Source organism: Primulina eburnea, chromosome 2, assembly GCF_022965805.1.
Source record: "Primulina eburnea isolate SZY01 chromosome 2, ASM2296580v1, whole genome shotgun sequence".
NCBI lineage: Eukaryota > Viridiplantae > Streptophyta > Magnoliopsida > Lamiales > Gesneriaceae > Primulina > Primulina eburnea.
Genome location: NC_133102.1, coordinates 22,627,574 through 22,640,504, shown reverse-complemented (window position 1 = coordinate 22,640,504; position 12,931 = coordinate 22,627,574). Strand labels below are relative to the sequence as shown.

At 37.7% G+C, this 12,931-nt stretch overlaps 1 protein-coding gene across 1 annotated transcript in view; it reads right to left on the bottom strand.

The window, feature by feature from the left end:
* The window catches only part of LOC140824171 (protein FLX-like 3), a 30,835-nt gene extending 20,517 nt beyond the window's left edge, over positions 1–10,318 (bottom strand). The window contains exon 1 of the mRNA XM_073185768.1: positions 10,038–10,318. Coding sequence (XP_073041869.1) covers positions 10,038–10,318 — 281 coding nt within the window. The remainder of the gene's footprint in view (positions 1–10,037) is intronic.
* Between the last annotated feature and the right edge of the window lie 2,613 nt (positions 10,319–12,931).

The window sequence follows — 12,931 nt, the reverse complement described above, 5'->3', positions numbered from 1 at the left end:
GCCCTATTCTGTATTGTGGACGATGGGGCATCGAGAGCTACAGTGTCCGACGGGACCCGCGGGCTCTGGTAACCTGGACATTGCAGGTCCACGTCTTGATGATGAGTGTGGGAGCCAAAACATGCCTAGGGAAGATCAGAGACTACACACTCAGGCGCCTCTAGACTGAGCATGAGATTTTTGACTTGATCCTTGATATCCGAGCATATTGCATTTTGCATGCATCATATCAGTTTGTATACTCGTACATTCTCGTATTGGGCAATTGTCGCTCACGTCCTTGTTTTCATCTTGGGCACCCCATTCCACGGGGCAGGTCTTAGGTTGGACGGTTCGGACGACCAGGGCAGTGGCTAGAGCAGTTGGGTTTTCGGTGGTGATCCAATGGAGGTTTTCTGTGGTTTATCGTTTTCTCGTTCAGAATTTTGTATTTGTTATGGTTGTATTAATATTTAAGACTATTGTTATTGCTTTGTTTTCATTTGGGTTGTAAGATGATTAAGTATTTGGTTTCCGCTGTTTAATTGTTGGTATTAAGTTTAATGTTGCATGTTTATTAGTCTGTTTAGTAGTGGCTCGGGTAAGGGCGCTACATTTGGTGGTATCAGAGCATGCAAAGATTTTTGGGACATTAGTAATTCTGTTTTGAGGATTTAGAGGTTGATTTTACTTTCAGAGATCGAAGCAGTGTTGAGTTGGGGACGACCGGAATCATCTCAAGAGATAAGAAGTTTTCTAGGTTTGGCAGGTTATTACCGGAGATTCATCTCGGGATTTTCTCAGATTGCCAAACCATTGACTCAACTGATGTGTAAGAATGTGCAGTTCGAATGGACTCATGATTGTGAAAATATTTTCAATGAACTGCGTCAATGTCTGACAACTGCACCAGTTTTAGCTCTGCCAACTTGATCAGGAGGGTACATTGTGTACACTGATGCATCACTTCAAGGACTTGGGTGCGTTTTAACCCAGAATGGTCATGTGATTGCATATGCATCCAGACAGTTGAAGAAGCATGAAGAGAATTATCCAGTTCATGATCTGGAATTGGCAGGGATTGTATTTGTTTTGAAGATTTGGCGACATTATCTCTACGGAGAGAGATTTGAGATTTTTACATATCACAAGAGTTTGAAGTATATTTTCACTCAAGCAGAGTTGAATATGCGCCAAAGAAGATGGATGGATTTGTTAAAGGATTATGATTGCGAAATCAAGTATCATCCAGGATTAGCGAATCTTACAGCTGATGCTCTTAGTCGCAAGGTGAGATTATCTGCACTTCAGACAAGTTTCATATCAAGTGTAATCCAAGATTGCTGTTCTCTGGGATTTCACTTCCATCATAAGAAAGGAATGGAACACATTCGAGTAACGAGCATTTTATCTGAACCGATGTTGTATGCCAAAATCAGAGAAGCTCAGTTTTCTGATCCGAAGGTGGAAAAGTTAGCAAGGTTAGCTAACAGAGACAACACATCTGGCTTTTCATTCCAAACAGATGGAACCTTGTGTTTGTCAGGAAGAATCGTAGTTCCAGAAGATTCTAAATTGAGAGACGAGATTTTATCTCAAGCTCATAGGAGTAAGTTGAGTATCCACCCTGGAAGCATGAAAATGTATAAGGATTTGAAGACCAAGTTTTGGTGGAAAGGTATGAAGAGAATTGTTTACCATTTTGTAGCCAAGTGTTTAGTTTGTCAGCAAGTGAAAACTGAACATCGACGACCAGGAGGATTACTTCAGAATCTTCCTATTCCTGAGTGGAAGTGGGAGCATGTAACGATGGATTTTGTCACCCACTTGCCGCTATCTTCTAAATATTGTGATGCAATTTGGGTTGTTGTGGACCGACTGACTAAGTCAGCACATTTCATTCCGTATAGTCGGGAATATAGTTTCGATCGCATGACAAGACTATACATCCAAGAGATTCTTAAATATCATGGTGTGCCAACAAGTATAGTCGGTGATAGAGATCCACGCTTTACCTCAAGGTTCTGGGGAAGTTTTCAAAAAGCGTTGGGAAAGACATTGAGTCTGAGTACTGTCTATCATCCAGAGACCGATGGTCAGTCTGAGAGAACTATTCAGACACTCGAGGACATGTTGCATGCTTGTGCTTTGGATTTTGGACTAGCATGGCATGATCATCTGCCTCTTGTGGAGTTTGCATATAACAATAGCTACCACAGTAGCATTGGTATGGCTCCGTTCGAAGCATTGTATGGTAGACGTTGTCGTACTCCTTTGTTTTGGGACGAAGAAGGAGAACGACAAGTGCAAGGACCTGAATTAGTGCAACAAGCGATTGATGTAGTGGAATTGATCAAGAAGAAAATTAAAACTGCACAAGATGGTCAATCGAGTTATGCGAATACCAAGCGTAGACCTCTACAGTTTCAGTCAGGGGAAAAAGTTTTCCTTAAAGTTTCACCGTTCCGCAGGGTGATGAGATTTGGACTCAAGGGAAAATTAGTCCCAAAATTCATCGGACCTTTTGAGATCTTGGAATGTGTTGGGAATTTGGCGTATCGATTGGCTTTACCGCCGTATCTGTCCAGCATTCATAATGTCTTTCATGTGTTGTTGCTACGACGGTATGTAGCAGATGAGTCGCACGTTCTTAGTTCGACAGATGTTCAACTTGAAGAAGACTTGACTTATGTTGAGCAGCAGCTTTTAATCCTGGGTAGGAAAGAGAAAAAGCTCAGAAACAAGACCATTCCACTTGTTCTAGTGCAATGGCAATGCCGAGGTACTGCAGAAGCGACTTGGGAGTTAGAGAGTCGTATGCACTCAGAGTATCCTCATGTGTTTTGAGTTTTATTTTATTCAGTTGTATTGTACTTCAGTTTTGATTTCGAGGACGAAATCTTTGTAAGGAGGGGAGGATGTAATGACCCGAATTCTTTTTTTTAATGAAGTATTAATTAAGACATAATTAATGAGTTGTTAATTAAGTATTATTAAGGAATTGATAATTCGGGTTTAAGCTGTTGGTATCCACCAAATTTTAAATGGATAACCCGACCTACTTCGGATTACATTATCTCGAGAAATCCAACTAGACCAATGAGATTGTGACACGTGACAGATAAGATTGGTTCGGATTTTCTGGAATAGTGCGGATGCAGCCTATAAATGGAAGCCGATTCTTTTGTTTCCTTCACCGCATTCTTCAGAGAGAGCTCTAGTTGTACCTTAGGTTTTCTAGCCAGTTTCTAGGGCACTTTGGTGTCGGGAAGTTTCGGAGCTAGTATCGACTCGAGAAGGGGTCGGTGAACTGAGATCGAGACATCATCAGCGGGCTGACGACGGACGTAGGTATAATCCTAAATCCTTAGATAGTGATTTAAGGATAATTAGGGAGAACTTGTAGCATGTTTGTTCTGGTTTGATAGTGATTTCATTATGTTGGTATTGTCTAGGTACAGAGCTTTCTGTCAGATTGTTTTAGTGTGGTACGTGATGTACTGACTGAGATATCCAAGCGTAGTATACACACTTATATGCTGCATATTTATCTGTTGCATGTTACATGTTTTACTGCTTTGGCATATTATGCATGACATATCATGTTGAGCCTGATATCTTTTGAGATATACCTCATTTGTTGGGGCCGCTCAGCCCTATTCTGTATTGTGGACGATGGGGCATCGAGAGCTACAGTGTCCGACGGGACCCGCGGGCTCTGATGACCTGGACATTGCAGGTCCACATCTTGATGATGAGTGTGGGAGCCAAAACATACCTAGGGCAGATCAGAGACTACACACTCAGGCGCCTCTAGACTGAGCATGAGATTCTTGACTTGGTCCTTGATATCCGAGCATATTGCATTTTGCATGCATCATATCAGTTTGTATACTCGTACATTCTCGTATTGGGCAATTGTCGCTCACGTCCTTATTTTCATCTTAGGCACCCCATTCCACGATGCAGGTCTTAGGTTGGACGGTTCGGACGACCAGGGCAGTGGCTAGAGCAGTTGAGTTTTCGGTGGTGATCCAGTGGAGGTTTTCTGTGGTTTATCGTTTTCTCGTTCAGAATCTTGTATTTGTTATGGTTGTATTAATGTTTAAGACTGTTGTTATTGCTGTGTTTTCATTTGGGTTGTAAGATGATTAAGTATTTGGTTTCCGCTGTTTAATTGTTGGTATTAAGTTTAATGTTGCATGTTTATTAGTCTGTTTAGTAGTGGCTCGGGTAAGGGCGCTACAAATATGGCACGCTAGACTAGGTCACATTTCTCAAAGAAGGATGCACAAGCTAGTGGGAGAATGCATGTTTGACATGTCAGACATAAATTCTCTATTTACCCGTGAGTCCTGTCTGAAAGGAAAAATGACCAAGACTCCATTTAATGGAAACGTGGAACGTGCACATGGTCTAATGGATTTGATCCACACAGACGTTTGTGGCCCGCTAAGTGTTAGCACAAAATATGGGCAATTCTATTTGATTACCTTTACTGATGACCATTCGAGGTGTTGGTATATTTATTTGATGAAACACAAATCTGAAGCATTTGAAAGGTTCAAAGAATTCGGATCTGAAGTAGAAAAACAGCTAGAAAGAAGTATTAAGACACTTCGATCTGATCGAGGTGGAAAATACTTGAGTGCTGAAATTTTGGGTTATCTAAAAGAGAATGAGATTCTCTCATAGTGGACTGCAACAGCAACACCACAATTGAATGGTGTTTCTGAATGTCGTAAGCGAACTTTGTTTGACATGGTTCGATCCATGATGGGATTCACTGAATTGCCTACATCGTTTTGGGGCTTTGCGCTTGAAACTGCGGCAATGTTGTTGAATAATGTCCATAATAAAGCAGTGCATAAAATACCATATGAGATATGGATGAGAAAAACTCCCATGTATTTTTACATGAGAATATGAGGATGTCCTGCTTGCATGAAGCAGATAGTGGGAGACAAATTGGATAGTAGATCCACTTTGTGCTACTTTGTAGATATCCAAAGAACTCTTTTGGATATTATTTCTATCACCCAATGAAGCAAAAGTGTTTGTTTCAAGAAATGCCTCTTTTTTAGAAAAGGAATTTCTATCAGATAGAAAAGAAAAGATGATAGAACTTGAAAAAATTCAAGATACTCCATCAACTATAGAAGTTGAACCCATTTCCCAACAACCAGTAGTTGAAGTACAAGCTCCTAAAAGGTTTGATAGGGTTATTAGACCACCTGCAAAATATACGCTTCTTCATGAACAAAGCCATGATGAGCATTGACTTGGATGTGATCCAATTAATTTCAAAGATGCAATATCTGATACTGAAGTAATCAAGTGGCTTGAATCCATGCAGTCATAAAGGGGCTCTATGTATCCAAATCAAGTCTGGACATTAGTGGATCCACCTGAGGGATCGTTCCCATAAGATGCAAATGGATCTACAAAAGAAAGCTTGGGGCGGATGGGAAGGCATTGACCTTCAAAGCAAGACTGGTTGCAAAAAGTTATACTCAAAGACTAGGAGTTGACTATGAGGAAACTTTTCACCAGTTGCTATGTTTAAGTCCACTAGAATACTACTAGCCATAGCAGCATGGTATGACTATGAGATACGACAAATGGATGTAAAGACTGCATTTCTCAATGGAGACATCAAAGAAGAAATTTATATGTCTCAATCTGAGGGATACACATCAGTAGGAAGTGAGCATACGGTATGCAAACTTCAGAGATCAATACATGGTCTCAAACAGGCATCAAGGAGTTGGAACCTCGAATTTGATAACACTATCAAAGAGTTTGGTTTTGGTAAGAATCATGAGAAACCGTGCATGTACAAGAAAATTAGTGGGAGTGCAGTGACATTCCTAGTACTTTATGTTGATGACATCCTACTCATTGGGAATGATGTAGGATTACTGCAATCGACGGTTAGCAAGTAAATTCTCCATGAAAGACATGGGTGAAGAATCATATGTATTGAGAATACAAATATATAGAGATAGATCAAAAAGGATGCTAGGACTCACCCAAGTCACTTATATCGATACCATGCTGAAGCGATTCTCTATGGAAGAGTTCAAGAGATGATACTTACTAATGTGTCATGGCGTTACTCTATCTAAAGCTATGTATCCCAAAACTGATGAAGAGATAGAGATGATGACACGTATTCCATATGCGTCAGCTATTGGTAGTATCATGAATGGTATGATATCGACACATCCTGTTGTTGCTTACGCTCTGGGTGTGCAGATATCAGGCGAACCTTGGTCCAATGCATTGGAAGGCCGTGAAAGATATTCTTAAGTACTTGAGAAGGACTAAGAACTTGCTCATGGTCTGTGGAGTGGAGAATTGAAATTGGAAGGTGTTGCGACTCTGATTGTTGCACTCCCAAGAGCAGGTTGTCCACAAGTAGTATAATTCGGTGAGTCCGATATCGTATCCACAGGGAAGCTAAGGTAATTACAAGTCCACTACAATGTCTTTTTGTTTTGTTTTGTTTTTGTTTCTTTTTAATTTTAATTGTTTGAATCTTTAATGGATAAATTTTAATTTTTCAAATTTTAATTTAAGTAGTTGAGATTAAAGGATCCGCTCTTGGTATTTTAATAAAGTTAACATTAACGAATAATATCGAAATCCACTTAATAAAATAGTTCCAATATATTAAATAATCATATTTATATTATATTATATATTATTATCTTATAAGTATATAATATATACCAAAACTTATAAATGTGGTAAAGTATTTATTGTGCTATATATATTTGTAAACACTAAATCAAGGTTCCCATTTTAAATGGTTGGTAAAACCAACTAACATTTAAATGGTACCAAGAAATTAATATTATGATATATTCATATATAATAAATCAAGACATCCACTTTAAATGGTTGGTAAAACCAAACTAACATTTAAATGGTTCCAAGATTTTAGTGTAACATATAGCAACAATAAATCAAAACTCCCACTATAAACAATAAATAGTGATTGAATAATATAAAACATAGATTCTTACCTTTTAGTAACCTTATTATCATGCCAAGAGTTTCACCTTTTCATCTCAACTTTAGGAAGTTAGCTATTCATTATTCAAAGTGTAAAACTTTGAATATGAAATTATCATGCTAATTATATTTAAATGAAGAAATAAAGGAAAAATATAGAGAGAAATATTATGAACTCAAAGGTTTGTTCATAGAATGAGGGATATAGCAATACATTACAATGCACCCCTATTTATAGCCAAATTTGGGGAGACAACCACAAATAAAATATTATTTTTTTACCAAAAGTCTTCATTGGTGTTCCAAGATATTATATTATATTACACATCACTTTTGAAAATCTTCTTCTCCGAATTTGCTTCTTCACATAAAAAGAAACATGTGGATAATTGAGTTGTCTAGTTGTGGTATTTTTTTCAAACCATTTGACCAAGTAATTTGAGAGATATGGTCAAAATACTAGAGCATGGTAAAACTGCCACTCTTTTGGTAACTTTATTTGTTGTTAATTTGATCCCACTTGTGAGAAGATTTTTATCTCATAATTGCCATCAATATTGTAGATATTAACATCAAATTTCTACAGGTCCAAGAATCATCTTAATCCCATTTGAAACTCCAAGTTAATTCTTGTTTTATCGAACTTGTAAAAAATAGTAAAAACTTGTAATTACACAACAAATTATATTTTATACAATTTATTATAAAACATATAATATTTAAACATTTAATAAAACAAAAACTATAATTTTATATTATAAAACATTTAATTAATGTACAATTTTTATGTTTATCAGAAGGCTGCACTGATTATAGCTTCCCATGTGACGTAGATGATTCAAAACGACCTCTGGTTTTTTATTCTTGATATATGGTGCGGCTGTCTCTAGGAAAGATTTCAAGCAAGACACCGTTGCAGATTCCACAACTGAAGCTGAATACATTGTTGCATCTGATGCAGCCAAAGAGGAAGTATTTGTCCAAGTGTTGGGCGTTATTCCTAATGGAGTTGATCCAGTCCCGTCGTACTGCGACAACACTGGTGCCATTGCGCAATCAAAGTAACCAAGGTCTCATCAGCGATCCAAACATGTACTGAGGAAGTTCCACATCATACGGGAGATTGTGGGAAGAGAAAACATATTAGTCGAAAGATTCCCCTCTGCAGATAATGTTGCTGATCCACTTACATAGCCCTTGCCAGGACCATTGTTTCAGAAGCATCGCGAAGCAATGAGATTGAAGTTAAGGGTAGTTGGCTCTAGGGCAAGTGGGAGATTGTTAGAGTAGATGCCCTGTAAGCCAACGGTTGGCTAGGGAATTTATTGACTCAAGTGAAATAAATAATCTTTATTTTAATATAATTTAAATTTTTAATGGTTTCATTATACTTTATCTGTATACCCATGCAATCAGCATAGATAAAGTCCTTGATTATGTTTTAATACAAATGAATCGTAATTCGATGTTGAAACTCATTTGTAAACACTGCATATTCTAAATTCGTTCCTGGTCGAATCAGCCGCCTAAAATCTGGATAAATGTCGCTTGAGCTCGAGACTAGCATCTGTGATGTTGTGTACTACGCTTCTTGGTAAGGGCATGGAGATGTCCAAACATCCAGATGTGTAGTCATATGATGATTATACCGAACAAGCCTCCCTCGAACTTTCCAAGTGGTTATCATTCATCGAGAGTATAAGTCCGTGGTTATGATTGTACACCATTAGTCCTTAGGACCCGGGACAACACTGAGGCTCTATATGCTAGGACTGTGCTTTGACTCGTTTACCGGCTACATGAGAGTCATCAGGTGGCGATGTTGGGTACAGTTGCGACACATAGAGAAACTAGTGAATTGTAGTCGGGGATCCACCGTTCACCTACGGGTGTGGATATCAGTGTGATCTAATGAAATAATAGTGCATGGAATCTCTGGCCAGAGTATGAGATATACATTAGAGAAGGAGTTCTAAAATAGTACACGCGATGCCACTATTATAGTTATCACATAGTTATCGAATTAATATGCAACCCTCGATGAACCAATTGTTGCAGATTCGATCGGGATATATGGATGAAGGGACCGTACTGTACGTTAATCATAATCGACTGGTTCTTGTAGGCACTATCAGTGATACCTAGGGGATCATGGGGCGATGCTACTAGACGCTCTTACCATGATCCGATGGGTGTAATCAGAAATGAGTTCTGACATTCTTGATCAAGGTGTTGATGAAAAGAATGTGGTTAATTAGGGTAAGCCCGAATAAAGGATTATGTCCTGAATCACAAAGAGTTGTCTACCCACGGCTAGCTGTATCTTTGAACCATTGAGGATCACACAAGCACTGGATCGTTTGTTTCCGTTGAGAGATTAAATTCAAGGAGTTGAATTTATGTTATGATATAGTAAATTCAAGGAGTTGAATTTATGATAATTAAATTTTGAGAAAATAAATTCAAGGGGTTGTATTTATGAGATAGTAAATTCAAGAAGTTGAATTTATGAAATAATTGGAGAGAATAAATTCAAGGAGTTGAATTTATAAAAATTTGAGAATTTAATTTATTAAACTCAAAAGTTGAGTTTATTAAATATTAAATTTTGGAGGTAATAATTTTGAGCTCTCCAATTCCTCCAAAAATATTTTTGGCCACTCTTCAAGAAAAAGTTTTTGAGTCATATCACAATTTTTGGTCTCAAACGTAAAAGTTCTTTCAAATATTCTAGTGCTATTTGAAAGAGGAACAAATCTTTTGGTCGTGGACTTGATAGAAGGAGTTATTGAAGAAAGTTCGTAGGAATTCATCAAGAGCTATATCCGCCTATACCGGATTAGTTTGAGCCATTTAATTCACCAAAGGTATAAAATTCTAACGCCCTATGAATGTTTATGATAAAATCATACAAGCGCCCAAAGAAAAACATATTTTGATTGTCAAAATAAAATAAAAATTTTAAACTTCCGCTGCGTTTGGGCACGAGAAAACCGATATCCAACATCATACCCCTTTCCATAAGCTCCCTAGATTACAGTTCTTGTTCAGCGTGAATATCAGCAATGGCTAGATTCATGCGGCGGACCTCTTCCTTTGCAGTATTTAGCTCTCGTTCTAAAGCAATTTGATCCTCAAAAAATCTACAGTTTTCACCCAGAAGATCGCGAAGCTCAACTTGTTGAATTTCAAGTTCTTCCTCCAACAGAGCAGGATGAGGAGGTAGTGGCCGGGCCAAAGGTACTCGAACAACAGGTCCCTCTGGGGGATACCCACGCCTGTGATCGATTGATTCACGAGCACGATTTCTTCCTGCCATCTCAAATCAGATTGCAAAGAGACATGAATACGTGAGATTGGAAAAATAAGAAATCAGACAGAAAACAAGTTCTACACAGCAAAGCTAAAACTTAGTTCAGCAACATGGTATTAATACCACAAGGCCATGCTGCATTCTGCTGAAAGTTTTAGAGTGTTGGTGCTGTAGTCAGATCAATGAGAGGTAAACAACTTTTTGAAGGGAGGAAATCCCCTTGTCCAAAGATCCTTCAAGACCCATGATCATGCAATTAAAAAAAGATAAAATAAAATAAGTTGTCACTTTGAATCAGTTGATTTAATCTAAAATTTGCAAAAAAGAAATCACTTGATCAAAAGCAAGGTAAAATTCATATTGTTTCGTTTCAACCACATTGCACATTGAAACAAAGCCACGAGCAGATCCAAAATTTCACATAATTACATATCCACGTGTTCTAGAAGAACGAATCGACCTCAATAGTTTAAGTTACTATTTGACTAAACTCAATTAAAGCATGAGGTTGATACACATGGGTATGTTGGGAAGGAATAGTGTTTTTCAGTTTCCTGTCTGTGCTCGAGGAAAACATTTTTTTGTTTTTTTCCCCAGAAACACCTAATAGGTGTCTCTTTGGAAGTTGGAAGTGTTTTAATCGGAGATAGAAACAATTTACCTTATGGTGCGGCCCAACACAGTTTGTTATGTCAAAATGCTAAATAGGTAATAGATCAACATGATATCACTTTCACGTGTACATGATTTGTAGAGCCCAAAATCAGTACATGTATAACCCATGCAAGTAGTTAATTATTAAAGCATTCATTTAAATTTTAAAATGAGTATTAATTAGCCATGCAAGAATTATTTAAATACACTATATAAAATTATTTATGTTTATGTGATGCACGTTAAAATGTTTTTCGAGTTTCATGTTTCAGTCGATTATTCGAAGCGAGATGGAGGAAAAGAGACCGGTGACGATTTTGACAATTTTAAATGTGGTATTTTATTTTAAGTTGAGGTTGGGGCATTTTAACTAATTTATTAAGTTGTTAGTATTTTAAAAGCTTAATTTAATCACTAGGTTATTTTATGATTTTAAAGTTTTAAAGAGTTGACACTCGTACACTTTATTTTAAACTAGGAGATGTTATTTAAATTTAAAGAAAGTTTATTGGTTGATTACCATTTTAATTAATGGTTAATTTATAATTAAGCTAAAATTTAGTCCCTAAATATCACCAAACATACGCACCCACACATGTTTACACACACCATTCACGCAACACACACACCCACACCCTCATTGCCTCTTTATTTCATTTTTTAGAAAAGAAAACCTAGGGTTCTCCTTCCCAAGAGTAGCCGCCCACTCCTCTGAATTTTTCCAGCACATTTTCGTTAGTTTTATTTCAAGAAAATCTCTCCACAATCGTCCCGGATCAAGCCTCGCACCGTCTCCGCTTCGTTATCGCCGTATCGTGAGTTTTTCACATCAAAGACATGTATTTTCTGTTATTTCTGCATTGATCTCGTTATATTATGCGTTGTATTGTTATTTATGCGTAAAAATACATGTGTGATGTGTAGAAGTTTGAGCAATGATGTTTGGATCAATTTTGAAACAGTTTTTGGATCACAAATTACGTTTTTACTGTCTTTTCAAAAACTACGATTTTTCGGTCGTGATTTTGAGAAAGGTATGAAAATTGTATAACTTTTCGATATCTTCGATTTGACAATAAATTCGAATTATTTGGATAAAAATTGAGTGAGTTATGGCATTTTTCGTGGGACTGCTCAAACTGTGTTTTCTGAAATTTATGTTATTGATGCGTTCTTGAATTTTTGTTGTTGCAGGTTTTGTTGGGAATCGACGGGTGATCTTTGCTGCGTTTAAGTAAGTCGAGAATGATGTTGGGATTATTTTGGTGTCTCTTTTCTTGTCATTAGGCACCAAGTTGAGTTAGGAGTCGTAGGAATCGATTGGGTGTCAAACTTCGGGTTGTGCCGTTTGGTTGTTGATTTTCGATGTTGGGATCAATTCTGATGGTTTGTATGGGTTGTAAGATTTTCCCGTAGGTTCATCAATCCGAGGCAACACGGACCCCCACACGGACCAGATCACGGGGTCCGTGCCTTTGTTTTTCCACTTGGTGCGTTTTTTTTCCAGTGTGTACATAGACGTCTACACGGACCCTGACACGGGGTCCGTGCCTTTGCTCTTCCAAATTGTCAATTTCCAGTAGCTACACGGACATGGGGTCTGTGCCTTCCTTTTTCTGCACACATCTTTTACAGTAGGCACGGGGTCCGTGTACTTCATTTTTTGGGAAAAATTATGTTAAATGTTTTGAGGTTGATACTTAGTTCAGTGCAATGTTTAACAAGGTCGAGCCACGGGAACTTTAGAACGTCCAACGGAAATGAATGAGCTTGTGTGTGAGCATGATTATTATGTCTAAGTTACACCAGTTAAGTATCCGAATTCATGTTAGTATGTGCAGCAGCGGCCCCAAGTGAGATCCAACAAATCCCTCAATGCCAAGTAAGTATGTTGCGACGTGCAAAGAAAATATTTTCAAGTTTTTGAGGTATACTAAATGTCCTGTGACCAATTTATGTATGGGG